General features: G+C 42.7%; 1 protein-coding gene across 6 annotated transcripts in view; it reads left to right on the top strand.

The window, feature by feature from the left end:
- Window positions 1-27,860, top strand: part of FAT3 (FAT atypical cadherin 3) — a 641,536-nt gene that overhangs the window by 514,901 nt on the left and 98,775 nt on the right. For all 6 annotated transcript variants that reach the window (XM_059721693.1, XM_059721676.1, XM_059721685.1 and 3 more), the window contains exons 10-13: window positions 41-4,114; window positions 20,467-20,663; window positions 21,419-21,572; window positions 23,057-23,290. In XM_059721693.1, coding sequence (XP_059577676.1) covers window positions 41-4,114; window positions 20,467-20,663; window positions 21,419-21,572; window positions 23,057-23,290 — 4,659 coding nt within the window. The remainder of the gene's footprint in view (window positions 1-40; window positions 4,115-20,466; window positions 20,664-21,418; window positions 21,573-23,056; window positions 23,291-27,860) is intronic.

The following is a 27,860-nucleotide window of genomic DNA, read 5'->3' as shown; positions in this document are numbered from 1 at the left end:
TTCCAGAGTTCCCTTCTAACATGCAATATTTATCTTTTAGGAAATACTGGAAACACATTCAAGATTGAACCTGTTTTAGGCATCATAACAGTATTGAAGGAGCCAGACTTGACCACCATGGGACAGTTTGTTTTGTCTGTCAAAGTAACTGACCAGGGATCCCCACCGCTATCTGCAACAGCAATTGTTCGCATTTCTGTGACCATGTCAGATAATTCCCACCCAAAGTTTATGCATAAGGAATACCAAGCAGAAATTAATGAAAATGTTGATATTGGAACGTCAGTCATCTTGATCTCTGCCATCAGTCAGTCTACATTGGTATATGAGGTCAAGGATGGGAATGTGGATGGGAGCTTTACTATAAACCCATACTCTGGAGTCATCACCAGTCAAAAAGCACTTGATTATGAACGCATATCCTCTTACCAGCTCATTGTACAAGCAACCAACATGGCAGGTATGGCATCAAATGCCACCGTGAACATTCAAATTGTGGATGAAAATGATAATCCGCCAGTTTTTCTCTTCTCCCAATACTCTGGCAGCATAAGTGAGGCTGCTCCTGTAAACAGTGTAGTCCGGAGCTCAGGTAACAGCCCACTGGTTATACGAGCCACTGATGCTGACAGTAATCAGAATGCTTTGCTTGTCTATCAGATTGTTGAATCCACTGCTAAGAAGTATTTTATTGTAGATTCCAGCACTGGTGCAATCAGAACAATTGCAAATTTAGACCATGAAACAATAGCTCACTTCCACTTCCATGTGCATGTTAGAGACAGCGGAAATCCACAGCTCACAGCAGAGAGTCCAGTTGAAGTAACCGTTGAAGTAACTGATGTCAATGACAACCCACCTGTCTTCAGTCAGGCTGTATTTGAGACAGTTTTGCTGCTGCCCACTTACATTGGAGTAGAGATTCTTAAAGTCCTGGCTACTGACCCAGATTCAGGGGTTCCACCTGAACTGACATACAGTCTCATCGAAGGCAACATGGACCATTTTTTGATTGATTCAACTACGGGGGTAATCACCATAAAAAACAATAGCCTTTCCAAAGACCATTATATGGTGGTAGTGAAAGTGTCTGATGGGAAATTTTACAGCACTGCTATGGTGACCATAATGGTAAAAGAAGCCATGGATAGTGGGCTCCATTTTACACAGAGCTTTTATTCCACATCTATCTCAGAGAACAGCACTAATATCACAAAGATAGCAGTTGTCAATGCAATTGGGAACCGTCTCAATGAGCCCTTGAAGTACAGTATATTAAACCCAGGGAATAAGTTCAAGATTAAATCCACCTCAGGAGTCATCCAAACAACCGGCATCCCTTTTGACCGAGAAGAGCAAGAGCTGTATGAGCTGGTAGTAGAGGCAAGTCGTGAGCTGGATCATCTACGTGTGGCAAGGGTGGTTGTCAGAGTTAACATTGAGGACATAAATGACAATGCTCCAGTGTTTGTAGGGCTACCTTACTATGCTGCTGTACAAGTTGATGCTGAGCCTGGTACTCTGATATATCGAGTCACAGCCATTGATAAAGATAAGGGTGCAAATGGTGAAGTGTCATATCTTATAAAGGAAGACTATGGACATTTTGAAATTGATAGACAAACTGGTAGTGTCACTTTAAAGGAAGCTTTCAACTCTGACTTATCTAATATAGAGTACTTGGTTATCATCCTTGCAAAAGATGGAGGCAATCCATCATTGTCTGCTTCGGTAGAACTGCCTATTACTATAGTTAACAAAGCAATGCCTGTGTTTGACAAGCCTTTCTATACAGCATCAGTAAATGAAGACATAGAGATGCATACCCCAATTCTGAGCATAAATGCTACCAGTCCAGAAGGCCAAGGTATCATTTACATCATTGTTGATGGAGACCCCTACAATCAGTTTAACATTGACTTTGATACTGGAGTTCTGAGTGTCATCAGTCCATTAGATTATGAAGAAAATTCTGTTTTTAAGCTGACAGTAAGAGCCAGTGATGCGCTAACTGGTGCTCGGGCTGAGGTCACCGTAGACTTAATCATTAATGATGTAAATGATAATCCTCCTGTTTTTTATCACTCAGCCTATAATGCTACCTTGTCTGAAGCATCTTTGATTGGGACTCCTGTGTTACAAGTGGTTGCTACTGATGCGGACTCTGAAAATAATAAAATTGTACAGTATCAGATAGTCCAGGACACTTTTAACAGCACTGATTATTTTCACATTGATAGCAGTAGTGGTCTAATCCTAACAGCCCGTTTGTTGGATCATGAACTAGTTCAGCACTGCAGCTTAAAAGTGCGAGCAACTGATAATGGATTCCCACCTCTGAGCAGTGAAGTTCTTGTTAGCATATATGTGACAGATATGAATGACAATGCACCAGTTTTTAACCAGTTAATATATGAATCCTACGTGAGTGAACTGGCACCTCGGGGTCATTTTGTGACTTGTGTCCAAGCTTCTGACGCTGACAGCTCTGATTTTGACAGACTGGAGTACAGTATCTTGTCTGGAAATGATCGAACCAGCTTTATAATGGACAGTAAGAGTGGCATTATAACCCTGTCTAACCATCGGAAACAGAGGATGGAGCCAATGTATAGCTTAAATGTCTCCGTTTCTGATGGATTGTTCACCAGCACAGCTCAGGTGCATATCCAGATCCTTGGAGCTAACCTATATAGCCCTGTGTTTTCACAGAGTGTTTATGTGGCAGAGGTTAGAGAAAATGCTGCCCCTGGTACTAAGGTAATCCATGTAAAAGCAACAGATGGCGATTCCAGTGCATATGGCCAGATAAGCTACTCCATAATAAATGATTTTGCCAAAGATCGATTCTTAATTGATAACAATGGGCAGATCCTAACAACTGAGAAACTAGACCGAGAGAACCCTTTGGAAGGGGACATCAGCATATTCTTAAGGGCTCTGGATGGAGGTGGAAGGACTACTTTTTGCACTGTGAGAGTGATCGTAGTAGATGAGAATGACAATGCTCCCCAGTTTATGACAGTAGAGTACAGAGCAAGTGTCAAATCAGATGTTGGAAAAGGCCATTTGGTCACTCAGGTGCAAGCAGTAGATCCAGATGATGGGGCAAATTCAAGAATTACCTATTCGTTGTATAGCGAAGCCTCTGTTTCAGTTGCCGATCTGCTTGAAATTGACCCTGACAATGGATGGATGGTTACGAAAGGTAACTTTAACCAGTTGAAAAGCACAGTTCTGTCTTTCTTTGTCAAAGCAGTTGATGGCGGCATTCCTGTAAAGCATTCTCTTATTCCTGTTTATATCCATGTTTTACCTCCTGAAACTGTTTTACCTTCCTTTTCCCAACCTCAGTATTCCTTTACAATACCAGAAGACACTCTCATAGGCAGCACTATTGATATTTTGCATGCAGTGCCAAACCAAGGTGTTGTGTATAGCACAGTGAATGGTGAATTACCTGAAAACAACAAAGAGGGAATTTTCATCATAGAACAAGACACTGGAATCATAAAACTAGATAAGAGACTTGACCACGAGACAAATCCTGCATTTCACTTTAAAGTTGCAGCCACCATACAAGTAGATAAAGTGGATATTGTAATAACTGTAGATGTGGAAGTTAAAGTGTTGGATGTAAATGACAACAAACCCTCATTTGAAGCTGCTAACTATGAAGCTATAATAATGGAAGGGATGCCAATAGGAACTAAACTTATCCAAGTGAAGGCAGTTGATTCAGACTGGGGTGCAAATGGACAAGTCACATATACCCTTGCTGTAGAATCGGAGCTAGACAAGATCCTGGAAGCATTCACAATAGATAGCAACAGTGGTTGGATCAGCACACTAAAGGACCTCGATCATGAAAAGGACCCCACCTTCAGTTTTGCTGTGGTGGCCTCAGATCTGGGAGAAACTTTGTCCCTCTCATCAACTGTGCTGGTCTCTGTCACTGTGACCGACATAAATGATAACGCACCAGTCTTTGAACATGAGGTGTACAGAGGAACAGTGAAAGAGAGTGATCCTCCTGGAGAAGTTGTGGCAGTTCTCAGCACCTGGGATGAAGACACCTCTGATATCAACCGTCAGGTTAGCTACCATATTACAGGTAAGGAACAACAAGCATGTTTTCTTGCTAAAACATTATGGTACTGAAGAACTAAGAGAAACTAAGTGTTGGTGAAGATTAGTGTGAAAGGTTTGTCGAGATTTGAGGTGTATCATTGGCTTGCAAGTAGTCCTATTTCCCTTGAATTTATTGTTCTTAGTTTGAACAGGATTTTTAGCCACTAGTAAAGCAGTAGAGAAAAGAGAGGCATGTGTGCTCGTGTGTGTGTGCATGCACATACACATGTGACTCTCTCGGGGGGGTTTCTCCCTAATTTCCCAGATCGACACTTCATTCTGTGCTGCATTATAACACAGTATAACCCATCATGATTGATGTGTCAGCATGTGAAGGCTCACAACATGATGCTTCAGCCAGGGAAAATGAGTACCATTTCTTTTTCAGGAAGAAAAACCTCATACTTCTAAACACTTAACAAAAAAAAATTTAAAATAAAGGTGCTTCCCTTCCAGATAGGAAATTTCATTTCAAAATTCATTTCAAAATACTACTATCTATGGAAAAGTTGATGTGCACAGTAAATTGAAGAGAAAATATACCCACACATTACCCAGTTACCTGGAGCATCATAGCACAGACTTGGGAAGTGATAATCTTCCTTTCTGCAGCATTTGTTGGCAGCTCTGTGGTTGATAAATACTGCATGGGGCAGTTTCTATTACATTGCTGACTTTTTTTGTTAAGTGTCATTTGAACATTGCTTGTTTCATTCATGTTATGTTTATAGTTATCTATCCTTTGTCCCAGAGGAATATTAAGCATGCACGTGTGTGTGTGTGTGTGTGTGTGTGTGTGTGTGAGAGAGAGAGAGAGAGAGAGAGAATGTATTTCCATCCCTGTAAGGCCAGGTACAGACTTTACACTTTTACCAATATAAGTGATTGGAAACTGGTCTATACCCATAACAGAACAGAAGTTCAGTATTCAAAACCATTCTATACCCAGAGCAGAACAGAAGTTTGGCCCACATAGACTGGTTTAAAAATGGCAGAACTTGGTCTAAGATTCGCCCTCCCACCCAGCAAAAGGTGAACGTGTATTCTGTTCGCTACCAATTTAACTACGCCACTCACAGAAAACCACATAACTTAGATCGATTCTGCCTCCGGCTTTTTGAATGTTTATATCTAACCTAAGAGGAATTCCCATTCTCGGATCCCATAGCACCTTTAAATGAATGTTGCCAGGGGCCCAACACATCTTTTGTGAGAGACCTTTGACTTAGTCACAAAAAGCTGCAAGTAGGAGGAAGATCAATCCACCTTTTTCATTAATTGTTTTTCGGAGACTGGAAATATAGGGTCTTGTCCTTTGTGACACTTAATTCATTAATATGTTTAAGAAACTTGGAGTTCTTGAAATGAAAAATGCTATTGAAGATCTAGTCACTATTGTTTGATCTGAGATTATTTTAATGCAGTGAGATGATTATTATCTAACATTTGCCTCTTTGTTGTGAAGTCATAAATAAACTGTTCTGATACCTAATAGAGGTGAAACACATATTAACCTGTTTTCACCTTGTTCTTGTGCTATTGGTTTGACAAAATACTGTATTTACTCAAATACAAGATAAGCCCTCTCCTCCCCAAGAATTGGCATGGGGGAGAAAAAGTTCCTTGTCTTATAATCACATATAAGGAAATCTCACTAAATACATTGTCTGTCATTAAACTGCTGCCAACAGCAGCATGTGCTCAGCAATGGAATACAACTATGAAGTTGATTAAATGCAGCCAACAGTGAGAATTACTATAAAGCACATGGCATTAGACAAATATACTGATGAGAACCTTTCTCTTTTTTTTAACAAATTTTATTTAAAACACATTTATCACCCTACACTTACAAAACTTCACATTTTAAGTATCCTTGTTTTACCAAAATTTCATAGCATGAAAGGAACTACATATCCAAAAATACAATTACGTATATTAAACCTTTAAACAACACTCATCAATTTCCCACAGAAGAGCCCCTTGCAGAACTCTTTTTCTTCATACAGAAACCCATGAAAAGCTGTTACTTCAGTAACCACCTGAAACTCTCTGCCCCTTCCATCAGTCCTCACCATTGGTTTTGTGAAATATGTGTGTCCAGTCTTTTTTTTCTCCACTTCTTCTCTGCCTCTTCTTCTCCAGTCTCTTGCTTGTCCCAGTCAATATAGTATTTCAGTTCATGCAGCCCCAGCTTCAGGCACTCTTTCAGTGAAAACCAGCCAACCCCTTAAAAAACCCAGAGATTTCTTACTTTCCATAAACTAGTTTTAAAATATGCTAATAAAGTCCTTAATAATGTTTCCTCCTGTCTCTTTGGTATGAGTCCATATAGTACCAACTCCCATACTAACAACAGGTTTATTTGGGTGACACACAGAAAGCAGCAGACCCTTTCCCACAACTTCTTTGCATACCTTCCCAAAACATGACTCACACTTTCTTCTTCCCCGCACCTCTCCCTTGGGTACCTAGATGAAGTGTCAAGCCCCATCTGTGTTGGACCTCTCTCACCAGTAAGATATTTCTTACAACCATTCACGCTAGGTCAGCATGTTCCCTGTTTAGTTGTTCATCCACCACCTCTCCCCGCACTTTCTCACTTGTCCTTTTGTGAAGTTTCTCACCAGCGCCATCCTGTCTATGTCCCTTGTCACTTTCATCAATTTCTTATGATCCTTCAGGACCTCCAGCTGTACCTTCTCTATTTTATACCTCTGCATGAAACCTCTCATCCTGATGCAATGAATCCGTGGTTGCCATGCCCATGGACTCTTCAGAGAGGTCTGATATACTCCCCATTTCCTCAAAACTGCACCTGCGGGAAATCAGGTGATACGCGCTGCTTTCCCGTCTCCCTCTCTAACTGCCTTGCATACCGTACTTACATATTTCACATAGACCAGCAATCCCAAGTCTTGCAGCTTACATCCCCCCCACTCTCTTGCTTTGTACAGTTCAGATCTTTCTTTTTTGGCATTCCAGAAGAACAGACATATTTCCCTTTGTACTTTTGTTATCTGCTGTCCCATTGATAGGCATACCATTCCCATGTATAAAATAATCAACAGTAGCACAGCTTTAACTGTCACCACTATTCCAGCAAAAGTCAGCATCTTTCTGGACCATGACCAAAGTATTTGCCATATCCCTACTTTCACCTTTTCCCATGCTGTATTACCTTTCCTCTCAACATCCATCAGGATCCCTAGCACTCTAATTTCACTCTCTCTTATTTGAAGACCCAATTTATGCAAGTTTCTACAGTTCCCCACTCCCATTATGGTGCTTTTAGATCTACTTAGTTTAGCACCCATTGCTTCTGCATGCTCTGATGTATACTTTAGCACTCTTTCCCTCCAAAGTCTATAACTACTACAGTTATATCTTCCATGTATAATATACATTTTACCACTCCCCCTCCCAGTATCTTTACTCTGGTTATGACTTTCTCTTTTCTTATTCTTTGTGCTAATGGTTCCATGCCATGCACAAATAGTACTGGTGACAGGGGGAACCCTTGCCTCACTCCTGTATGAATTTTAAGGGCTTTGCTTAGATGCCCATTAATTTGGATTTGACTCTCCATTTCTCTATATGACAGCCTTATTCAACATATAAATTTCTTTGGGCACCCCATTCTTCATAGCACTTCAAATGTATAATCATGATCCACTCTGTCATATGCTTTTCTTTAATCTAGGTTTGCCTCTCTTGGATGTGGCAGAGTGTATCTCTGATCGCTGTGATCACTTTGGACATCCTTCTGCCTGGTACTGCATGTATTATCTTCTGAAAGTTTTTCCTCATCTTCAAAGCCAGCATCTTGTTACAAGTGTCTCTTTTCCAGGTGGAGTTGGCTGCATCCTCTCCATTCTCTCCCACTGATTTCTGGTGGTAGGACTGGAGCTTACCCACAAATATTAACACAGTCTGTTTCTTTGAGTTCCATGCGTCCGTACCTCAAGAGGTTCCTGCATTTCCACTGGTCAAAGCTAGTTGTTGGGAACCCCTGATGTTTAGTCAGGTGTCCATACAGCGTTGCCTCCCTTGTCATCAGCCTGATTCCTGTCACCTCTTTGCAGAGTCAGTTTACCCTTCTCCACACCCTCTTGGTGTAGGGGCAAAATGATAGGAGGTATTTGATGGTCTCTATTGCACCTTGGCAGCTTTCCTTGGGGCATCTGGGGCTAGTCCTTTGCCCCTCAAAGTGTCTCCATGCCTTCACTGGCAGTGTGCGGTGAGCTATTAGCAAGTTCAAGGCTCTGTGGTCCTTTCCAAGGTCCTTGTGGAAGATCTGATCCCAGATGGCCTGGCAGTAGTCTTCAGGGAGCAGCTCCATGGTCAATACAGCTCACCTGAGTAAGACATATGGTAGTATCTGTTAAGTCCAGTCCCCCTCACCACCAGCTCTTTTTCAAGTCATGGTAAGCCATGACATTGCATACATAGTTTCATAGTTGCTAGGGTTGGAAGGGACCTCAATAGATCATTGAGTCCTACCCCCTGCCCTGGGCAGGAAAGAGCACTGGAGTCATACAATGCCAGCCAGGTGCATGTCCAGTCTCCTTTTAAAATCCCCAAGGCCACTTTCCTTGGAAGCCCATTCCAGATTCTGGCAACTGTTACCGTAAAGAAGTTCTTCCTGATGTCCAACCTGAATCTGGTCTCTGTCAGTTTGTGGGCATTGTTCCTGTTTATTCCAAGGGGTGCCCTGGTAAACAGAGCATCTCTAATTTCTTGCTGCCCCCCCCCCCCCGATTAATTTGTAAATGACCACGAGATCCCCTCTCAGCCTTCTCTTGTGGAGGCTGAAGAGATCATCATCTAAGGTGCCTCAGTCTCTCCTCATAGGGCTTTACCTGCAGGCCCCTAACCATACGAGTGACCCTCCCCTGGATCCTCTCAAGGTTATCCACATCCCTCTTGAAGTGCGGCACCCAGAACTGGACGCAGTACTCCAACTGCAGCCTGACCAATGCCGCATAGAGGGGAAGTATCACCTCCCTGGACCTCTTTGTGATGCAGCTGCTAATCATGATAGAGTGCAGTTAGCTTTACTGATTACTTTGCCACATTGACAGCTCATCTTCATCTTGGAGTCAACTATGACTCCGAGATCCCTTTTTGCCACTGTGCTGCTGAGAAAGTCATCCCCTAGCCTATAGGTGTGTTGGTGATTCCTTCTCCCTAGATGCAGCACTTTGCACTTGTCTTTGTTGAATTGCATCCTATTCTTTTCTGCCCACTTTTCCAACCTGCCCAAGTCTACCTGGATTCAATCCTTTCCCACTAGTGTGTTAACTTTACCCCATAATTTTGTGTCATCCACAAATTTGGACAGAGTGCTCTCCACTCCCTCATCCAAGTCACTGATAAAGACATTGAATAGCACAGGTCCAAGGACTGAGCGTTGCGGGACTCCACTGCTCACATCTTTCCAGGTCAATACTGATCCATCCACTACCACTCTCTGGGTGTTACCCTTAAGCCAATTTGCCACCCACCTGACTGTATAATCATTTATGTCATAGCCACTCAGTTTGTTTATGAGAATAGGATGAGATACAGTATCAAAGGCCTTCTTAAAATCCAAGTAGATGACATCTACCCTGTAGCTTTCTGTGCCTCTCCCCCTGAGCGTCGCACATCTGGGTTTCTTTCGAACCTTGCTGCTGCCTTCTGGACTTCACAGCCAGGCTCCTGGGAACGGCTTTGGGTCAGCTTCCCAGGGGTCTTTCCTGGCACGTCTTTGATAGTAATTGGTTTTCTAGTGGGAGATGGTCTGGTCCCATCTCCCCTGGTACTCCCCCTCGGTCATCCTCATGGCTATTGCTTCTCAGGGCTCTACCTCCCCTACACCCCGCCTAACTCCAACCTTGATGTTATCTGTCAGGGTCAGTGTTCTGGCCCTCACTGACGCTCAGTTACTTAGGGGCTGCGGCTGTGGGCTACAGGTGGTACTTGCACCGAGTGTCTGCCACCACCCTTCGGTGTCTCCCGTTTCACGCGGTGCCTGACTCCGCCCGGGCCTTGGGACCCCTTGTCACATTGTTCCCTCCCCAGGTTTGGTACCTGTTGTCTGGTGTCCGTGTCTGGGTTCTGGCTCCTTTGTCTCTGCCGGTGTCCCAGACACTGCTGTTGCTGGCCTTCGCCCACGCTGGCCTCGTAGGTGACTCCTTGGGCCCTTGCTTGTCCGACTTGCCTTCCGTGGTTCCCCCTCTGGGGCGCCACCATGTCTCCTCCTCCGTGGGATCCTTGGCACTCTATGGCCTCTCTGGGCTGGCTGGGGACACTACTTTCGGTCCCCCCCGGCTTCCTTCCTGTCGGGCCTTTTATCCTGGCACTGGGTGGCCACCTGGCCAATCGCCCCCAGCACACTTTTACAAAGCGCGCCCAAACAGACGCAGGAGCTGTTCCCAGCTCCTCCCGGCTCTGCCACGGGTTTTCCTTTTGATCTTGGTCCACAGCGGCAGCCGCTGTGGTTTCACTTTCACTGCCACTGGCTACCGGCACGGCATCCCGCCATCTTTCTCCTGCCTCCAATAAGTTTCATCCACATACCCCGACTCCTGCATCTAAGCATTTTGTTACCTGGTCATAAAATGAAACAAAATTAGTTAGGCAGGATCTACCTGCTATGAACCCATGGTGGTTGCCCTTCAGCATTATTTTTCCTGCTGGGCTCCCACAAATGTGATCCTTGATAATTTTTTCAAAGTTTTTCCCAAGGATAGAGATAAGATTAACCATCTTATATTTACCTGGATCCTCTTTCCTCCCCTTCTTGAAAATAGGGACCACATTGGCCCTTCTCCTGTGCTCTGGGACCTAACCTGAGCACCATGAGTGCTCAAACAGCCATGCCAGTGGCTCTGCTATAACACTGGCCAATTCTTTCAGCACCTTTGGATGAAGATCATCTGGGCCTGCTGACTTAAACACATTCAGCCCCTCTAAGTGTCCCCTTACTAGGTTGATGCTGACCATCGGTGGGCTGGTGTTTTCCTGTGCCTATCTATAATGCAATTGGGAGATCTCTGCTCCTTTTTGTGCACAATGGGATTGTCTCCTTTTGCACCCGAAGGGTTGCTCCCTTGAGAAGTGACCACCCTTCCTGGATTCCCATCTTACCAATGCTCTTGATCTTCAGTGACTCACTAACTAATCTCCTGAGCACATTGAAGTTAGCTTTTCTGAAGTCTAGCACTTCTGCCCTGCTGGTTACTTTTCCCACCCTAAAACAGATAACGAACATTTTTACTTCCTCCTCACTCCCACAGTTAAGCTGTGACTTTCTTTCCTATTTCCAATTATTCCTGTCTCTTCACCAACCTTAAATGTCTGACCAACATTAAAAAATGGGTCCCTAAACAGCTCATCCAGAATCTCTCTGTTGTCCCCTCTCTCAGCCTGCTGCACATGATTGAACTGTTACTCACAAACATGGAAGAATTGGTGGGGAATGTAGTAGAGGATGGCAACTTGGGCAGCAGTGACCACAAGATGATTGAGTTTAGGATCCTGAGAAAAGAAAGGATGGACAACAGCAGAGTAAGGACCCTGGACTTCAGAAAAGCAGACTTCGACTCACTCAGGGAACTCAAGGGCAGGATCCCCTGGGAAGCCAGTCTGAGGGGGAGAGGAGTCCATGAGAGCTGGCTATATCATAAAGGAGCCTCCCTGAGAGTGCAGGAACAAACCATCTCAATGTGCATGAACACTAGCGAGTATGGCAGAAGACCAGGTTGGCTTAGCAGCGAACTCTTCAGTAGGAATGAAGTCAGAAAGGCCAAAACACAATTGGAGTTCTAGGTAGCAAGGGACATACAGGGTAACAAGAAGGGTTTCTGCAAGTATGTTGGTAGCAAGAGGAGAATCAGGGAAAGTGTATGTCCCTTACTGAATGGGGGAGGTAACCTTGTGACAGAAGGCTGAAGTGCTCAATGCCTTTTTTGCCTCGGTCTTCAGGGCAAGGTCAGCTCCCAGACTAGTGCACCGGGCAGCACAGTTTGGGGAGGAGGTGAGCAGCCAGCAGTGGCTAAATAACAGGTTAGGGACTGTTTAGATAAGCTGGACATGTACCCCTGTGGGGGTAGATGGGATGCACCCAAAGGTGCTGAGGGAGCTGGCTGATGTAATTGCAGAACTATGGCTATCATTTTTGAAAACTTATGATGATCAGGAGAGGTCCTGGAGGATTGGAAAAGGGCAAACATAGTGACCATATTTAAGAAGGGAAGAAATGAAGGATCCAGGGAACTACAGACCAATCAGCCTCACCTTAGTCCCTGGACAAATCATAGAGAAGATCCTTAAGGAATCCATTTCTAAGCACTAGGAAGAGAAGAAGGTAATTAGGAACAGTCAGCATGGATTCATCAGGGGCAAGTCATGGCTGACCAACCTGATTGCCTTTTATGACAAGGCTCTGTGGATGCGGAGAGACCAGTGGATGTAATAAACCTTGATTTTAGCTAGGCTTTTGATATGGTCTCCCACAACATTTTTGCAGGCAAACTAAGGAAGTACAGGCTGGATGAATGGACTATAAGGTGGATAGAAAATTGGCTGGAGCATCGGATTCAGAGGGTAGTAATCAATGGCTTGATGTCTAGTTGGCAGCCAGTATCAAGTGGAGTGCTCCAGGGGTTGGTCCTGGGGTTAGTTTTATTCAATGTCTTCATGAATGACCTGGAAGATGGGGTAGAGTGCATCCTCAGCAAATTTGCAGATGACACAAAGCTGGGGGAAGTAGCAGATACACTGAAGGGTAGGGCTAGGATTCAGGGTGACCTAAACAAATTGGAGGATTCAGACAAAAGGAATCTCCTGAGGCTCAACAAGGACAAGTGCAAAGTCCTGCATTTAGGACGGAACAATCCCATGCACCATTACAGGCTGGGGGATACCTGGCTGAACAGCAGCACTGCAGAGTAGGAGCTGGGGGTTTCAGTGGACAGTAAGCTGAACATGAGCCAACAGTGTGCCCTAATTGCAAAGGAGGCTAATAGTACTGGGCTGCATTGGTAGGAGTGTTGCTGGTAGGTCTAGGGAAGTGATTATTCCCCTCTATTCAGCACTGGTGAGGCCTCATTTAGAGTGCTGTGTTCAGTTTTGCCACTCTCCCCGCTACGGAAAATATGTGGACAAATTGGAGAGAGTCCAGTGGAGGGCAATGAAAGTAATGAGGGGGCTGGGGCACACGACTTCTGAGGAGAGGCTGAGGAGCTGGGCTTGCTCAGTCTAGAAAAGAGAAGAGTGAGAGGGGATTTAATAGCAGTCTTTGACTTCCTGAAGAGAGGATGGAGCTAGACTGTTCTCACTGGTGGCAGATGACAGAAAAAGGAGCAATGGTCTCAAGTTGTAGCAAGGGAATTTTAAATTAAGTATTAAGAAGAATTTTCTTACTAGGAGGGTAGAAAAACAGTGGAACAGGTAACCTAGAGAGGTGGTGGAACTCCATCCTTGGAGGTTTTTAAGATCCGGCTACACAAAGCTTTATCTGGGATGATCTAGTTGGGAATGGTCCTGCTTTGAGCAGGGGGTTGGACTAGATGACCCCCTGAAGTCCCTTCCAACCCTCATTTTCTATGATTAGTGTGACCCTGCCCTTCATGAGGTTGCCCTGCACCTCATCTGGACATACATTTTTGAAGCATCCCAGGACTTGTGACAAGAACACCCTGTTCCAGTCATTAGTGGGGCCTAAGCAGCACATGGATCCTTTGTGGGGGGTATCTGGAATACACACACATTTTGAGCAGAGCTAAGCTGTGTGGTCACCAAGGCTTAAAATGCTGTTGACTCTGGTGGGGCCCAGCCCAATGACTTATGTGATGAATCATGAGGCTTTGGCTTTGGACTAATAACATGCATAGTTTGTACTCCATAGAAGTAGGTGTCAAAGTGGTGCTCAAAGGTATGCTTATAGAGTACCTGTGTGAAAACTTGCAGCAATTTTGAAAAAGGTAACATACATCACTTCTGGATTAACTAAGTGCTGCCTCCCCCTCCCCTGCCCCCAGGTTTATTTTCCCTGATGTAATAGTGGGAAGAGGACAAATTCAAGTCGGACCTCCAATAATTAGATTCTATACCTGGAAAATTATAACAAATTTATAAATTTTCCATTTATAGAATTTAATTATTGAGGGGTCATCTTATAATTAAGGTTATCTTCTATTCAAGTAAATATAGTACTACCAATTTAAAACATCTTTAGAGTAACATTTTATGAGGCCTGAAAATTACAGAAGTATTTTTCTGATCTTGAGTTTGATTTGTATTGCACTTTAACACACTTGAAAATGTTTCCAAATATTATACTAAATTCTAAAAACATTAGTCTGAAAAAAACAAGTTATTAAAACATATGTGGTACGATTGCAATTGCTAGAATGAAATACCCTAGAAACTTTGGCTAAAAACCTGTTAACGTATAGAAAGGGTTTCACTAATAAAACATTGAGTCTAACTTTATACTTTGCCATGAATGAACTCAAGTACTGGATTTGACTATTTCATGGGATCAAACTGGCTGCCTATTTTTTCCAAAGTGACTATGTCAGTCTGAAGTCATTTTGAGACACAGAACACTATTCTATATATACAGTCATGCATGAACTATTCATTATAAACTTTAAGCAAGTATGGATCACTGAATTAAAGGGAAAAGAAAATAAATGACGAGAATGGTATTCACTACATCCAGAGTGGCCCTATGTAACTGTCCCTGAGGAAACACAAAATGCATAGAAAAATAGTCTTTTAGGTGAAGCTTAATATCTTGAGTTTCAACCATGGAGAAGATCCCATATTGCCTTTTACAAGAATACAGTTATTCATTACAAGCTGCTGGCCAACTTCTTGGTCAGGACAAGGTCCAAGATAGAAAATCCCCTAGTTGTATCCTCAATCTTCTGGAACAGAAAGTTGTTGTTCTCACAAGTTAGGAACTAGAAGTGGCCAGACATTTTATGTTTGGCTATATTCTTCTTCTAGCAGATGTCTGGAAAATTTGAAGTCTTCCATCAGTACTATCTTATAGCTTTTGGATACTTTTGTCATGTCCCTGAAAAATGCCACATCTACCTCCCATTCCTGACTTAGTGGCCTGTAATAAATCCCCACCCATATATTGGTGCTGTGTCTTTTGCCTTTTATCTTCACCCAAATACGTACGTACTGATCTGCTATCTTCTTACTCCTGAACCAGGGAACAAGTGTATGTTTTTTGACATACAAGCCAACACTGCCATCTTTTCTACCAACCCTGTCCTTCCAAAACACAGTGTAACCTTTGATGTTGATGTTATAGTCCTAAGAGCTGCCTCACCACTTCTATATGATACCAATCGTATCACAATTCTTAATACAGATGGTAACTTCCAGTTTAGCTTGTTTATTCCCCATACTTCTTGATTTTGTATAGGTACATTGAATGTATTTTGCATTTTGATCTACTTGCTTCCCTTTTGCGCCACTTATTGTTGTCTTGGGGTTTTCTGGCCCTTTCCCATAGTTGAACTGCTTCTTCCGGTCCTTTCTTCTCTGGATTGTTTGCTCTGTTGCTGGAGGGAATTTTTCACCATCCCCTGTGGAATCTAATTTAAAGCCCTCCTTCCTAGACAATGCTCAAAGATGTTCTTTCCAGTTCTGGTCAGATGGATCCCATTTCTTGATATCAGTCCTCCTCTCCAGAACATCCCACTATTGTCAAAGAATCCAAAATCTTCACATCACCACCATCTAGCTCAGCCATGTATTTATTTCCATGATATGATGCTCCCTGCCTGAGTCCTTGCTTTCTATGGCAAGCCTCATAGTCACCTCTGGTCTCCTCAGTGTTGCTCCTAGCCATACTGGTGGTGCCTACATGGGCAAGCAGGAAAGGGTAGTAGTCTGAGAGATGGATGAGCTTTGGTAGTTTTTTCTGTGACATCCTGAATTTGGGCTCTAGACAGATAACACATCTCTCAGGACCCCCAAATCCAGATGAGAAATTGGTGCCTTTCTCCTCTGCAGAAGGGAGTCAGTTACCACCACTTATTACTTCTTTCTCCTAGAGCCCTCATTCCTGGGGCCCCGCACATCCTGCTGCCCAGACTGCCGACTCCTCTGCATCATGCCTGCACATGTCCTCTCTTCTGCCTTTCCATCAGCTGTGCCACCTGAAAGCTTTCCATTACTTTAATCCTCTCCTTCTGAATTCTGGGACCCTTTCTCCTAGTTGTTAGATACTGCCACTTCTCCTCTTTTTCTTTTTGGTCTCTCCAGTACGAGCCTCTCATAACTCTTGTCCCAGCAATCTTTGTTTCCCTTGATATAATGCAGTGTGGACACCTGTCCTTCTAAGCTTTGAATCTTGTCCTCCAGGGCAGATGCCACCTTATGCTTGGCTCAGATAAAGTGGTCATAACCCTCTACACATTCAGTGCAGGTCACAACTGCTGATCCAGCCTACATTTGCACCTCCTTTGCTCCCTGGAGGACACTGAGGTTTTAAACAAAACACAAACCAAAAGAAAACACTACCACCAAGTCCACACATCAAACACCCACACAGTGTGTATATATATAGGGCATCTCAGGGCGGGTCAATATTTTATTCTTTATGCTCATCTTAAACACCTCTGGTCAGTTCCTTAGCTAGAGTGAATGATAAAGAAGGAATAAACATGAAGCTCTGTTCCTTAGTGGTACTGGAGACAAACACCTCTTAGCTCCCAGGAGGAAAGGTATTTGTGTGAAGAATGGCAAGGTAAAAAATATTGTGCTTGAATCACAGGGGGTGATAGTGGGTTGGATTTGTGATGTGGGCAGCTCAATAAACATGTGAAGTCTCTTAAATCTGGATACACGCTATTGGTTCTAATGTGGGGAAAGCTCACTGCATTCCTGATAGGAACTCTAAGTTTCTAAATCAGGAGATAAACACAAGACCCAAAGAAATAAAATAAATAAAGTATATTGTTAAATATTGTAGTGTGCGCTCACTATGCGTGCAGAAGTCACAGTGAAAACTTGCATTGTCAACATGTAAGCGTCAGCTTCCCTTTTAGCTGTTTCAGGTTAATGTATGTGTGCTTTAGTAATGATGTGTGTCAAGATTTGTTTATTTTGGGTCATCAAGTCTGTGGATTTCATTGTATTTAGCTGGCTTTCCTTTCATTCAACTTGAGCACAAATTGGCTTTGTACCGTTTGCTGACTAGAAAGTTGAGGCAGGGGGAAAACGGCATTATTTAAACTTCAAATAAGAAAAGATGAAAGATAATGCAGATTCTCTCAGCCTCAAAGCCAGACTATAAAGTTCTTTTTTTTATTTTATAGTAGCTAACACTTCAGTGTTGTGACATTCAAAGTAGAACATAAGAAAACTGCCAACAGATTTTAAAGAATCCATTAATACTGGCAGTCAGGAGGCTTCCGTTTAGAAAATCTACATTATTCAGAGTGAAAAACTAATTAATTAGAACGCCCTTAGGACACAGAATCTGCTTAAATATGTTAGTGGAAAAGTTAATTAATCACTGCAGAATGAGATTTGCAGCAGGGCATACATGTGAGTGCTAGAAAATGGTTCCCTGGGCCACTGCTTGTTTTCTTTTTTTTTTCTTTTCCTTTTAAGACTATTTCCATGATAGTATTTTACTGTTTACATCTCATTATTTCTGATCTGCCTTCAGTTCTTTCATCAGCAATATGCAGAGGCAGTGATGAGTAGTGAGAAACGAAAGATAATGAAGAAAGAGATGTGAATCAACCCTTTGTTTCACATGTTTTCTGCACATTACCAAAGGTTTCTTGGCCTTGCAAATGGATTTTTTTTTTTAAAGGAAGGGAGAGAAATGTGTGATCACATGGACCATGGTTTATATATGCTTCCAAAATTCCCAGTATGTGTTTTAAAGCCTATCTCCCCAACACCAGAGTAGTAATGATTTTGGAGTTGCTCAAAGCTAGTGTTACTATTAACCGTAACAACCACCAACTGATTTTAATTAGATTTTACCTTTCCCCTCTACTTAGCAATGGTGTATACATGACTTGGGTTTCCTGCTTCTTATTAACTGTTTGCTCTTAACCATTCTTTTTCTTAAAAGAACTTTCATGTCTTTATAATGGTAAAAATAGGCAAATTTCACACTGATTTGTTAATGGCATGCAACAGAAGGCTTGTTATGAGCAGGTGCAGCCAGCTGTGGAGGAGACCTGAACTTCTTACACTGAGGCTAAGACTTAAAATGGAGATATTTTAATGTTAATTGTTATGGGCCATATTCTATTCCACTCATTGGACATCTAAGTAGACTTAGATACCTATACAACTCTGCTCCACCTGGTTCCATTGCACCTCAGTTTGTAACACACTATCATCTAACTGTTAACGCTGAGTCACAAAAAAGTAGAGAAGCAACTTTTATTATAACCATTTTTCATGGTCTTAGCACAGTGGAATAGAGCTGCATTAGGGACTGAAGGCCACTGACATGCCTAATAGGTAGACTAGACTCTGACCCCATGTGTCTGCCTTGTACTGACACCGCATTTTGGACCTTCATAAGGCACCAAAGTCAGCAGAAAGACTGCCATGGGCTTAACTTGTTTTTGTATGCAGCTCTTGATGCATAGTGAAATACAGAGAGACACTTTTCTACGTCTGTTTTTTATGACAGTATATCTTCATCAAGGGCCTGATTCACCCTACCTTTGAGCCACCCTGTGGTCTCTCAGAAATCACTGGATACTGGGGAGGTCTATGAAACCCTTTAGATATGCAGCGTAGAAGCAGAGTTTTGCTGTAAAGTGAGGGCGTTCCAGAGGTTAATACATCAGTTTTCTACCTTAATAGGAGCGCAGATGAGTCTTCTAAAAGTACAATAAAAATGTAGCTGGCTAATCATAGAAAATCATACAGTTCGCAAAATTGTTTCTTAGCTCAACTACAACTCAATAAAAATGGTGTTGTTTAGCAAGAAAGACTTGGATTCTGGTCTCAATGGAAGTAAATAGACATCATTTCATTGGTTTTAATGGAGACAGAGTAGTTTACAAGAGCTAGGTATGCAGTCCTGAATATTTAAAGAAAAAGAGGGGATACATTTCAGTATGTGCCCTCATTTTCAGTTGTGTTATATAAAAAAAATACTTTCGTTTTTAGCCCAGAAATTCAGATTTCCTCTGCCCTGTTTTTCTAAAAAACTGTCGAGGACTGGCAGGACTGTGAACAGGGGGAACTCTACTTGAATCTGGCAAATGTGAATAGCTAGTTTTACAGCCCAGTGGTGTGTTAGATGTTGTACATGCACACAAGAAAACAGGGCACCTGACTCAAAGAATTTACAAGCTAATCTGACAAAGGCTTGGAGAATGCTATAGCAGGGAAGGTGATCTTACAGGAGAGTCAGGGGATTGTAGCATCTCAAATGAAGGTGTAAATAACCATTAAAAATGTTAACGATCAAGTGCCATGCCTGTTTTAATTCCTTGCATCCTTCACTGTGTGAAATGACATTACTACCCTCGCCGAGGATGATGAGGACAGGTCTTTCTATCTCGCAGGCTGCTTTTGTCACCATACAGTTTAATGATGTGGAAAAGTAATATTGCCAGGTTCAGTGTCAGTGTTTCAGCATAATAAAAAGCTGTTCTGCTTCATATCCTCCACTCTTCACTGGCTTTCACTCGCTTTCACACTCTGATAAATTTGATCTAATTGCTGCGCTTATCTTTGAACTGCTCCTTAAATGACCTCTCGTTAGGGCTATTTAATACTAATGTGTCTTCTTCTGCCATGTAAACTTTTTTTAAGCTAGAATTCTAATGAGTCTAAGAAGAGCACAGCTGTATGATAAAGCTTTCATTAGAGAATTCTTTAATAGAACCTACTGCTATTCCTTGATTGCATAATCAACAGCTAATGAAATTGTCTTGGTAACAAGAGCTACGGTGTATTACATCCTCTCTTGAGACTAAGTGGAAAGACAATTGTACCATCCAGAGAAGACTATTGATTGTTCACAGTTTGAATTTGATTGCCCTTCAGGGGAACTAAACAAGAGATCATCTTCAGCTTTGCTAAATGGATTTTGTTTTCTTTGAAACTTATTATTTTACTTTCATACCAGGCATGCAAGGGACAACAAACACTGGGACTCTCTTCTCATTTCAGATTTCAAAAGTTTACCACTCTGAAAGCAGTTATCGGTGTAGAACAAATTATGGCAGCTTATCCATGGGACTTCTAAGATCAATCTGTATTTATAGTTATGCAAGTGCAAACCTTCAGTAGGTCTTCTTAAGGTGTTGCTTATTGCTTGTCTCATTATAGGAGGGAATCCCAAGGGAAAGTTTGCCTTGGGATTGGTTCAGAATGAATGGAAAGTTTATGTAAAGAGGCCTCTAGATCGGGAAGAGCAAGACATTTATTATCTTAACATCACTGCTACCGATGGACTCTTTGTAACTCAAGCTGCTGTGGAAGTGACAGTCACTGATGTGAATGATAACAGTCCTGTCTGTGAGCAGGTTAGTCACCATTTTCTACTGGAATGTGGAATATTTTATTGAAAGTAATGTTTTCTTATAAATAGCATGATAATTTACTAATTGCTTACATTTTTATTTCTTTTTCATAACTCTTTTCAGTTACACACTTAGTTAAAGGTCTTAAATATTGGGGGGGTTGTAATGGGACTAAGTAATTTCAAGAAAACAAAAGGTAAAATTACAAAGAAAATAGCAGTGGAGCTAAGCTTTCTGATTATTCTTAAATTCTCCTTTATTGCACTATCATTGGTGAGACTGTATCAGAGGTAACAACAGTGGAAGAATCCAAGTAGTCTGGGCACAATTGCCAGCTTTTTAACTAGAGGTCTAGGCCAATTCTAATTATTGTTAGGTAATCCTACCTGCACTAGCACATCTGTGTTTACCATCAAAGATATACTGGCAAAAATCTTAGTTCAACCAGAGGAATGTTTAAGGAAACCTAAAGGAAGACAATGTAAAAGGTATGGCTGCCTTTTGTTCCTTTATAGTCCTCGTACTGTTTTTATTTTATTTAATTGCTTCTAGGATGCTTAAAAACTTGAGAAGGAATGCTAATAATTTAACCTTCCAGGAATGTATAGCATAAACAAAATGTTTCTTTTATATAAAAATGTTGAAGGTACAAGGAAGGGCACATACTACAGGGAATCGCCATGAAAGATGACAGCTATACAAAGACTGTATAATCTGCTACTATTGTGCCCCCCATGTTTTCTGTTTTTTGTCCACAGGTTACATATACAGCATTATTTCCTGAAGACATTCCACCAAACAAAGTCATCCTTAAGATCAGTGCTAAGGATGCAGACATTGGGTCCAATGGCGAAGTTCGATATTCTCTGTATGGGTCTGGGAACAATAAATTTTTCTTAGATCCAGAAAATGGTAAGATGACAAAAATAAATCTCTCCCTAAATGACATTATTAACCCCTGGGCATCATTTGAGATCAGGGTTCTCAGTGCATAGTGCTAATGTATTTTCCATTAAAGTGTCACAAGTGGAAGCCTGTGAACTTCTGGTGACAATCGTTTATATTCAAGCAGATATCAATGCCCACCTTTAAGGTGACATTTATAGGACAGTAGAGGCTAACAGACTCCTTTGGTTAGTCAGATTGGGTATTCATTAACACGAATATCCAGTTAGAAAAGCTTTAATCCTTCTGTTTCATAACAAGACCTCCACTGCAGGCATCAAAGGCACTTTTCTTTATGAAAGGGCATGGTTCACAAACAGCCCCAGCTTTGAATCCACTTCTTCCATTATGGTCTGGAATGGCCCAGATGTACTGACCCTTGTGGCAAATAGCAAGAAACATTGCATACCCCTGCTTCTGAGGAAGATCCCCTATAAAACATTTCAGGGCAGAGTGGCATATTATATGGTATTCTTAATTTGTTTCTTGAGAAGACCTTGCTCTTTTTTGTGGTATATTTTTACAAAGCTATAGTTAAATTCAAGAATTATTGCTTCATGCTATAAATCTAAAGAAAATCAGTTACATATCTGGATCTTCATCTTCTACTTTACCATCGTGCTTTGGGCTTGCATGTTACTGAATCAAGTCTTTCCCTAGAGGATTTGTCTTCTCCTTTGATAACAGGAGGCACTGAAGCTGATAGTGGTACTATTTTATTGCTATGATGGATGTAGGGTGAAGCAATTGGAGGTATTTATAGTGGGTGGAAGCTGAGCTGTTATCCCCTGACAGAAGTGCAATCAATACACATCCCAGTAACTAATACTGGATGCTTTGTTTATATGTTAATGGTTGAAGACAGTATTATGAAAAACAGATCATACACAGAACTCATGCAGTGTGAACCAGATACCGTATGATATTTGTCAAACCTGTATCCTTTCATTAGGCTATAACTTATGCCTGTGTATGAGAGTGAGAAATCTGATCCAACAAAGAAGGCGGAAGCATCTACTGGGACTATGAGCATGTTTGTCGGCACAGATTGGCATTAGGAAACTTTACAATTGATTATTTCAGCTGTCATCACTAGATTTAGCGTGCACTTCCACATTTAGCAATCTAGAGCAGCATAGAGATTATGAAAGCAACAAAAAGATAGACATAAAAAATACCGTATATGATATTCTCATCCATGAGTGAAATTGTAGATTTTGAAGGTCACCAGAATTGGTTGACTCCTAATGCATTTGTACTGGCAGTTAACTGTGTTGGCTTAAAAAAGGAGCAAAAAATAAAGTTGGGAGAGGAAGAGAGTTGTCAGTTCTAGACAGGTTTTTAATCTTTTGTTTTCCTGAGAAAGAGAGGATTGCTTGGTGCATACAATATCTAAAATATCATGTTCTGTTATCTTAATAATGAGGATATCTACTTTTAACCTGTTTTAGGAGAGTTGAAAACCTTGGCCCCGTTGGACCGAGAGAAAATTCCTGTGTACCACTTGGTTGCCAGGGCAACAGATGGAGGTGGTAGGTTCTGCCAATCAGAAATCCACCTAATTTTGGAAGATATTAATGATAATCCCCCAGTATTTTCATCTGCTCATTACATGGCATGCGTCTATGAGAACACAGCCACTAAAGCCTTGTTAACAAGAGTCCAAGCCATGGATCCTGATGTAGGTAAGTGAGCAGTAGTTCTAAGAATAATTGTGGATTGGTGGAATTGTTATTGAGACACCTCTTTCTCTCATTGCCCGTTCTCTGCGTATTCACCTTGTTGTGTTTCCCTTCCCACCGTATGTTTATTCCTCTGTTATTGCCCATTGAAAGTCCTGTTTCTGGGTGTGACATGCTAAGTCATAGGCAAATAAGTACTGTATTGTAGTAGTAAGAGAAGCCTGAAGTCACTAAACTATTATTATAGTGATCACTGGTAGCAACCTTGAATTTAGGGATAAGTTCTAACTTTCACTTTACAGTGATCTTAGTTTCCCTTAAAGCTGAAGTTCTCCATGCCCATTTTGTGCATTAAGTAACATGGCCACGTACCACAAAGTTCTGTAGTCGTTCAGAAAAAATAGGTCCTGATTCATCACAGTTTTGCTACAGCTTTACGATGACTAGCTCCAATTTTTGACAACTTACCCCAACATAAAACTTTTGTGTATGTTATATACCATGTTTCTTTGAAGATTATTTTTAATTGTACTCTTTTGCTATGTGTAGAATTTTGGCATGAATATTAGGCACATTTATTGAAGGCTTTTTTTTTCCTTATAAAACAAATACAAAACTGTAAAAACCTCTGATATTTTTAATCTTATTGGCTTCAAACAGATTTATACAGACTGCTTTCCCCTATTTTTTTTGGAGGGGGAGATGTTTTATGAAGTATGGCATGAGTGTCTGTACCTAAAAATAAGATTTTTAACTGAAGGAAAAAATAAATATTTCTAGAATAGTAGTATATATTGGTAGTCCCCTTGTATTAAGGCTGCTAGTTTAAATTTGCTGTAGTCAGTAAAGGAGCATCAAACATTCATTACTTTGTGTATAAAAAAACTGCATTATGTGTCTTGGTTGAAAAATCACAATTACAATTTATTATACTGCCCTGTAGTGAAGAAGCCAATTACTGTTAGGCCACTAAATGTGTTGGAAACCCAGTGTTGTTGCTTTTGCTGCTGTTTTAATTAAAGGTTTTTCTCATATATGAAGTGACGGTTGATGGAGGAAAAAGGACAGCAAAGAATTAAGATTTAAAGTTGTCAGTAAAAGTTAGTTCTAAATTTAACATTGCATAATGAGATGGTGAACCGTGGAAAATTGATCCAACTGCAGTGTTTTCCTTCTGAGCCTGCATAACTTACGGGGGACACATGTGATGAATATGAAAGGGGCAGAGACTTCATTTAACATTCAAAGCAGTGAATCAGAGAGGGACTGTACAAGATGCGGGGGTGAGTCTGGTTTATAAAAGGTGTTTTTATATAAACCAGTGCTCTGTTACTCCTAAAGCACAGGTTCTCCACAGGTAAATGAAGGAGTCGGGCAGGATAGGGCATTTTTATACTGTACAGATATGGAGTAGTTAAATCTCTGTAGAGCTTTGCAGGGCTCCTTGAAAGCATCTGTTCAGCCTGCAGGAATGTGTTTTCAGGATCCAGGAAGCATCTTATAATCTGTCTTAGCATCTGTCAATTTTGTGTGCTATCTGAGTCACTGAAGTGCCATATATTACAACTGCAAGAAAGGTGAAGAGTGACTGGGAATTGTAGTGCTGTCTGCACAGTCCACAAGGATGAAGAAAGGAATGAAGCCCGCAAAGAGAAACTTATAAGAGAAGTTATGTGGATCCAGTACCTCTTACTACTAAATGTAACATAGCAGTTTAGGCAAGCATAAAATTGAATGCACTTTTGGTCAGACACTGTTAAGATAATTAAGGCAATTTATGTGTAGGATTAAAGTTCAGTATTACTGCTCATATTACTGAAGAGTTTTATTATGCAATACCTGCTACTGAATGCATCATTTACAATAGAAGATGTGCCTTGGGTGACTGATTAAGGGCTAAGCATATCCTAAGAGACCCTTTGAAGTATGTGGGGGTTTTCAGGATTGGGTCCTAAACTGGCTAATGCATATTTAACATATTCGGTGCTTTTATTTTAGGAGGCCAGCTCCAGAAATTTAAGAATGAGCTAGTCAAACTGCATTGTTTCTTGGGTATGCAATTGGTAGCTTCTAACTGTACCTAGCCAGGCATACAGGCTAGAGGGAGACAAAATGGAGAGGGCTGTGTTTTCCCAAGCTCACTCAAAGAGACTTGGCTTTGATTTATTCCAGTATAGAGTGCTTAGGTTACTGCATGCTACCCCTATATTCTATCCTTCCACAAAGGATGCCAGGTCTTAGCAGAGGGGATTTTTTCCAACTGGAAAAATCACACCCTCCTCCAGTCAGGCAGTCAGAAATGATAGATTCCTGTTTCCTTGGAAGAGGCCTGCTTGTATGGTTAAATGCCTTGAAATCACGTTTATCACTGACAATAGTAAGTTCTAAAAAATAACAAAAAGATTTATTATAGGTCAAACATTAGAAATCAGTAACCATATATTGAGATACAGGCCCAGGTATAAGAATAAACAAACAAGAAGATATCAGAACAATAATCTGATCTTCCCCTACATCTAAAACCTGAAAAAAAGCACTTATTCAGCTCAACAGGTTAGAAAGCAGCTTCTGCCTCTGATCTTCCTGCCAGGGCCTCCTGCAAGTTTTTCTGTCACCATGTTTCACTCAGCTAACTGGCTGGGAGCCGGAAGCCCTTCCCTGTGCCCAGGAGCAAACTAAAGAAACAACTGGCTCTCAAGGCAAAGCTTAAGTATGGTTTCTTATCTGTCCATTTACATACATCATCTTTTGGATTTTCAAGGAGTCCATACCATGCATATAACTTTCCTCTTTGCAAGGGTGTATTTGTTTGCCAAACCAGAAGTCTTTTCTGCTGTAATGATGACCAGGAGAATATAGATCGGGGTGGGCAAGATTGTGAATCTGCCTGGTGACCGGACTCCATTTCCCAGCAGCCCCTGCCCGCATCACTGAGGCCAGTTTCCACGGAGACCCCAGCTGTGGAAGCACTGTGACTGCATGAGGCCAGGGTTTCCATGGAGACTGGCAGGGTGTGCAGCTGGGCAGGGAGCTGGTCCAGGGCCGGTGCGGGGATCTTGAAGTGGTGACATCAAGTCCCGAGCTGGGGCAGAGCTGTGATCTGCTGCGTGCCCCTGCCCGGGTCACACGGGCAGCAGATTGCGGCTCTGCCCCAGCTCTGGACCACGCTGTCACCGCTGCAAGATCCGAGCCCTGGAGCAGCTTGCCACCTAGCTGCACGCCCTACCAGCACTGCAGGGGCCGGTCTCCATGGAAATCCCAGCCCTGCGCTGTCACGGTGCTGCCATTGCTGGGGTCTCCATGAAACTGGCCGCAGCGACACAGGCAGGGGCTGCTGGGAAATGGGAGTCCACCATGGCCTGAACCAGCGCATGGGCCAAACTTTGTCTGCCCCGGTATAGATACTGTCTCTTACTTAATTCCCCCAGTGTTAGAAATGCCCTTCCCTGAATAGCCAGGTCTATTCTTTTAAAATGTAAATCCATCTTTGCCTGGAAGGCCCTTGGTGATGGAGCTCAGAACATGTCTGGAAGTGCCTATTCAACTGACTGTCAAACATTCCCATGTCAGATGCTGATCTTCCATAATTACTTCTCTCAGCCATTGTTTAGATTAGTGGAGGGCAAAATCCATGGGGACTCTGACTGGCCCGCAGTGGGTCCCTCAGTCCTGCCTGGCCCAGGTGCTGTCTGGCTGCTGGAATCCATTTCTAGGCAGCCAAGGCAGCAGTGACTCCTTCCAGATGTTGCTGCCGGCCCCGGACCGATAGAGATTGGCTGGGACTCGCACACACAACCCTGGCCCCAGCCCACCCTGTACCTACTCCGAACCTGCCCTGGTCAGAGTGAACCAGCTCCAGGTCAGCCAGGACCCGCATGTACAGCCCAGCCCCGGGCCACCCTGTGCATGCTCCAGACCCACCTGCCCTTAATGAGTGGTGGCAGCTGGGCAGAAGCTGCTGCTGGGCCTGGGGGAAAAGCAGCCACCCCACTTTTGCTGCTGCCAGATCCTTATTGCTGCAGCCACCCAGAGCCCATGCCTGGGCTGCCCTGCAGCTCCTCTCCACCACCACCAGCGCCACCTCCGTGATGCCCAGTGGGGCAGCAGTGACAGTGGGGAGGAGCCAGCCTGGGCATGGACTCTGGGTGTCCACAGCAAGAAGAGCCTGGTAGTCACGAGATGGAGTGGCCACTTTTCCCCCATGCCCAGCAGTATCTTCTGCCCAGCTGCCTTCACTCATCGTGGGTGGGGCAGGCTAGCGCTGGTGCTGTGTGCACCAGTCTTGGGCTGGTCTGGAGCTGTCCACTATGGCCAGGGCAGATCTGGGGTAGGTCAGGGCTGGGAACGGGGCAGTGTGCTTGGGTCCTAGCTGGTCCAGAGCTGGTCTGCTGTGGCCATGGTGAGTCCAGTGCGGGCCAGAGCTGTACACTTAGCTGCTACTGGCCACTGGCAATGGCAGGGTGAAGACACAGGCCCTATGGGCTCCAAGTTTGATGAGCTGTTGTGGAGGTGGCGGGTGCTGACCAGCCCACAACAGGTCCCTGAAACTGCCTGTGTAGCCTGTAAGGCCATA

Source organism: Alligator mississippiensis, chromosome 1, assembly GCF_030867095.1.
Source record: "Alligator mississippiensis isolate rAllMis1 chromosome 1, rAllMis1, whole genome shotgun sequence".
Lineage (NCBI taxonomy): Eukaryota > Metazoa > Chordata > Crocodylia > Alligatoridae > Alligator > Alligator mississippiensis.
Note: the sequence above shows the minus strand (reverse complement) of the source record. Positions and strands in the feature narration are given on the sequence as shown.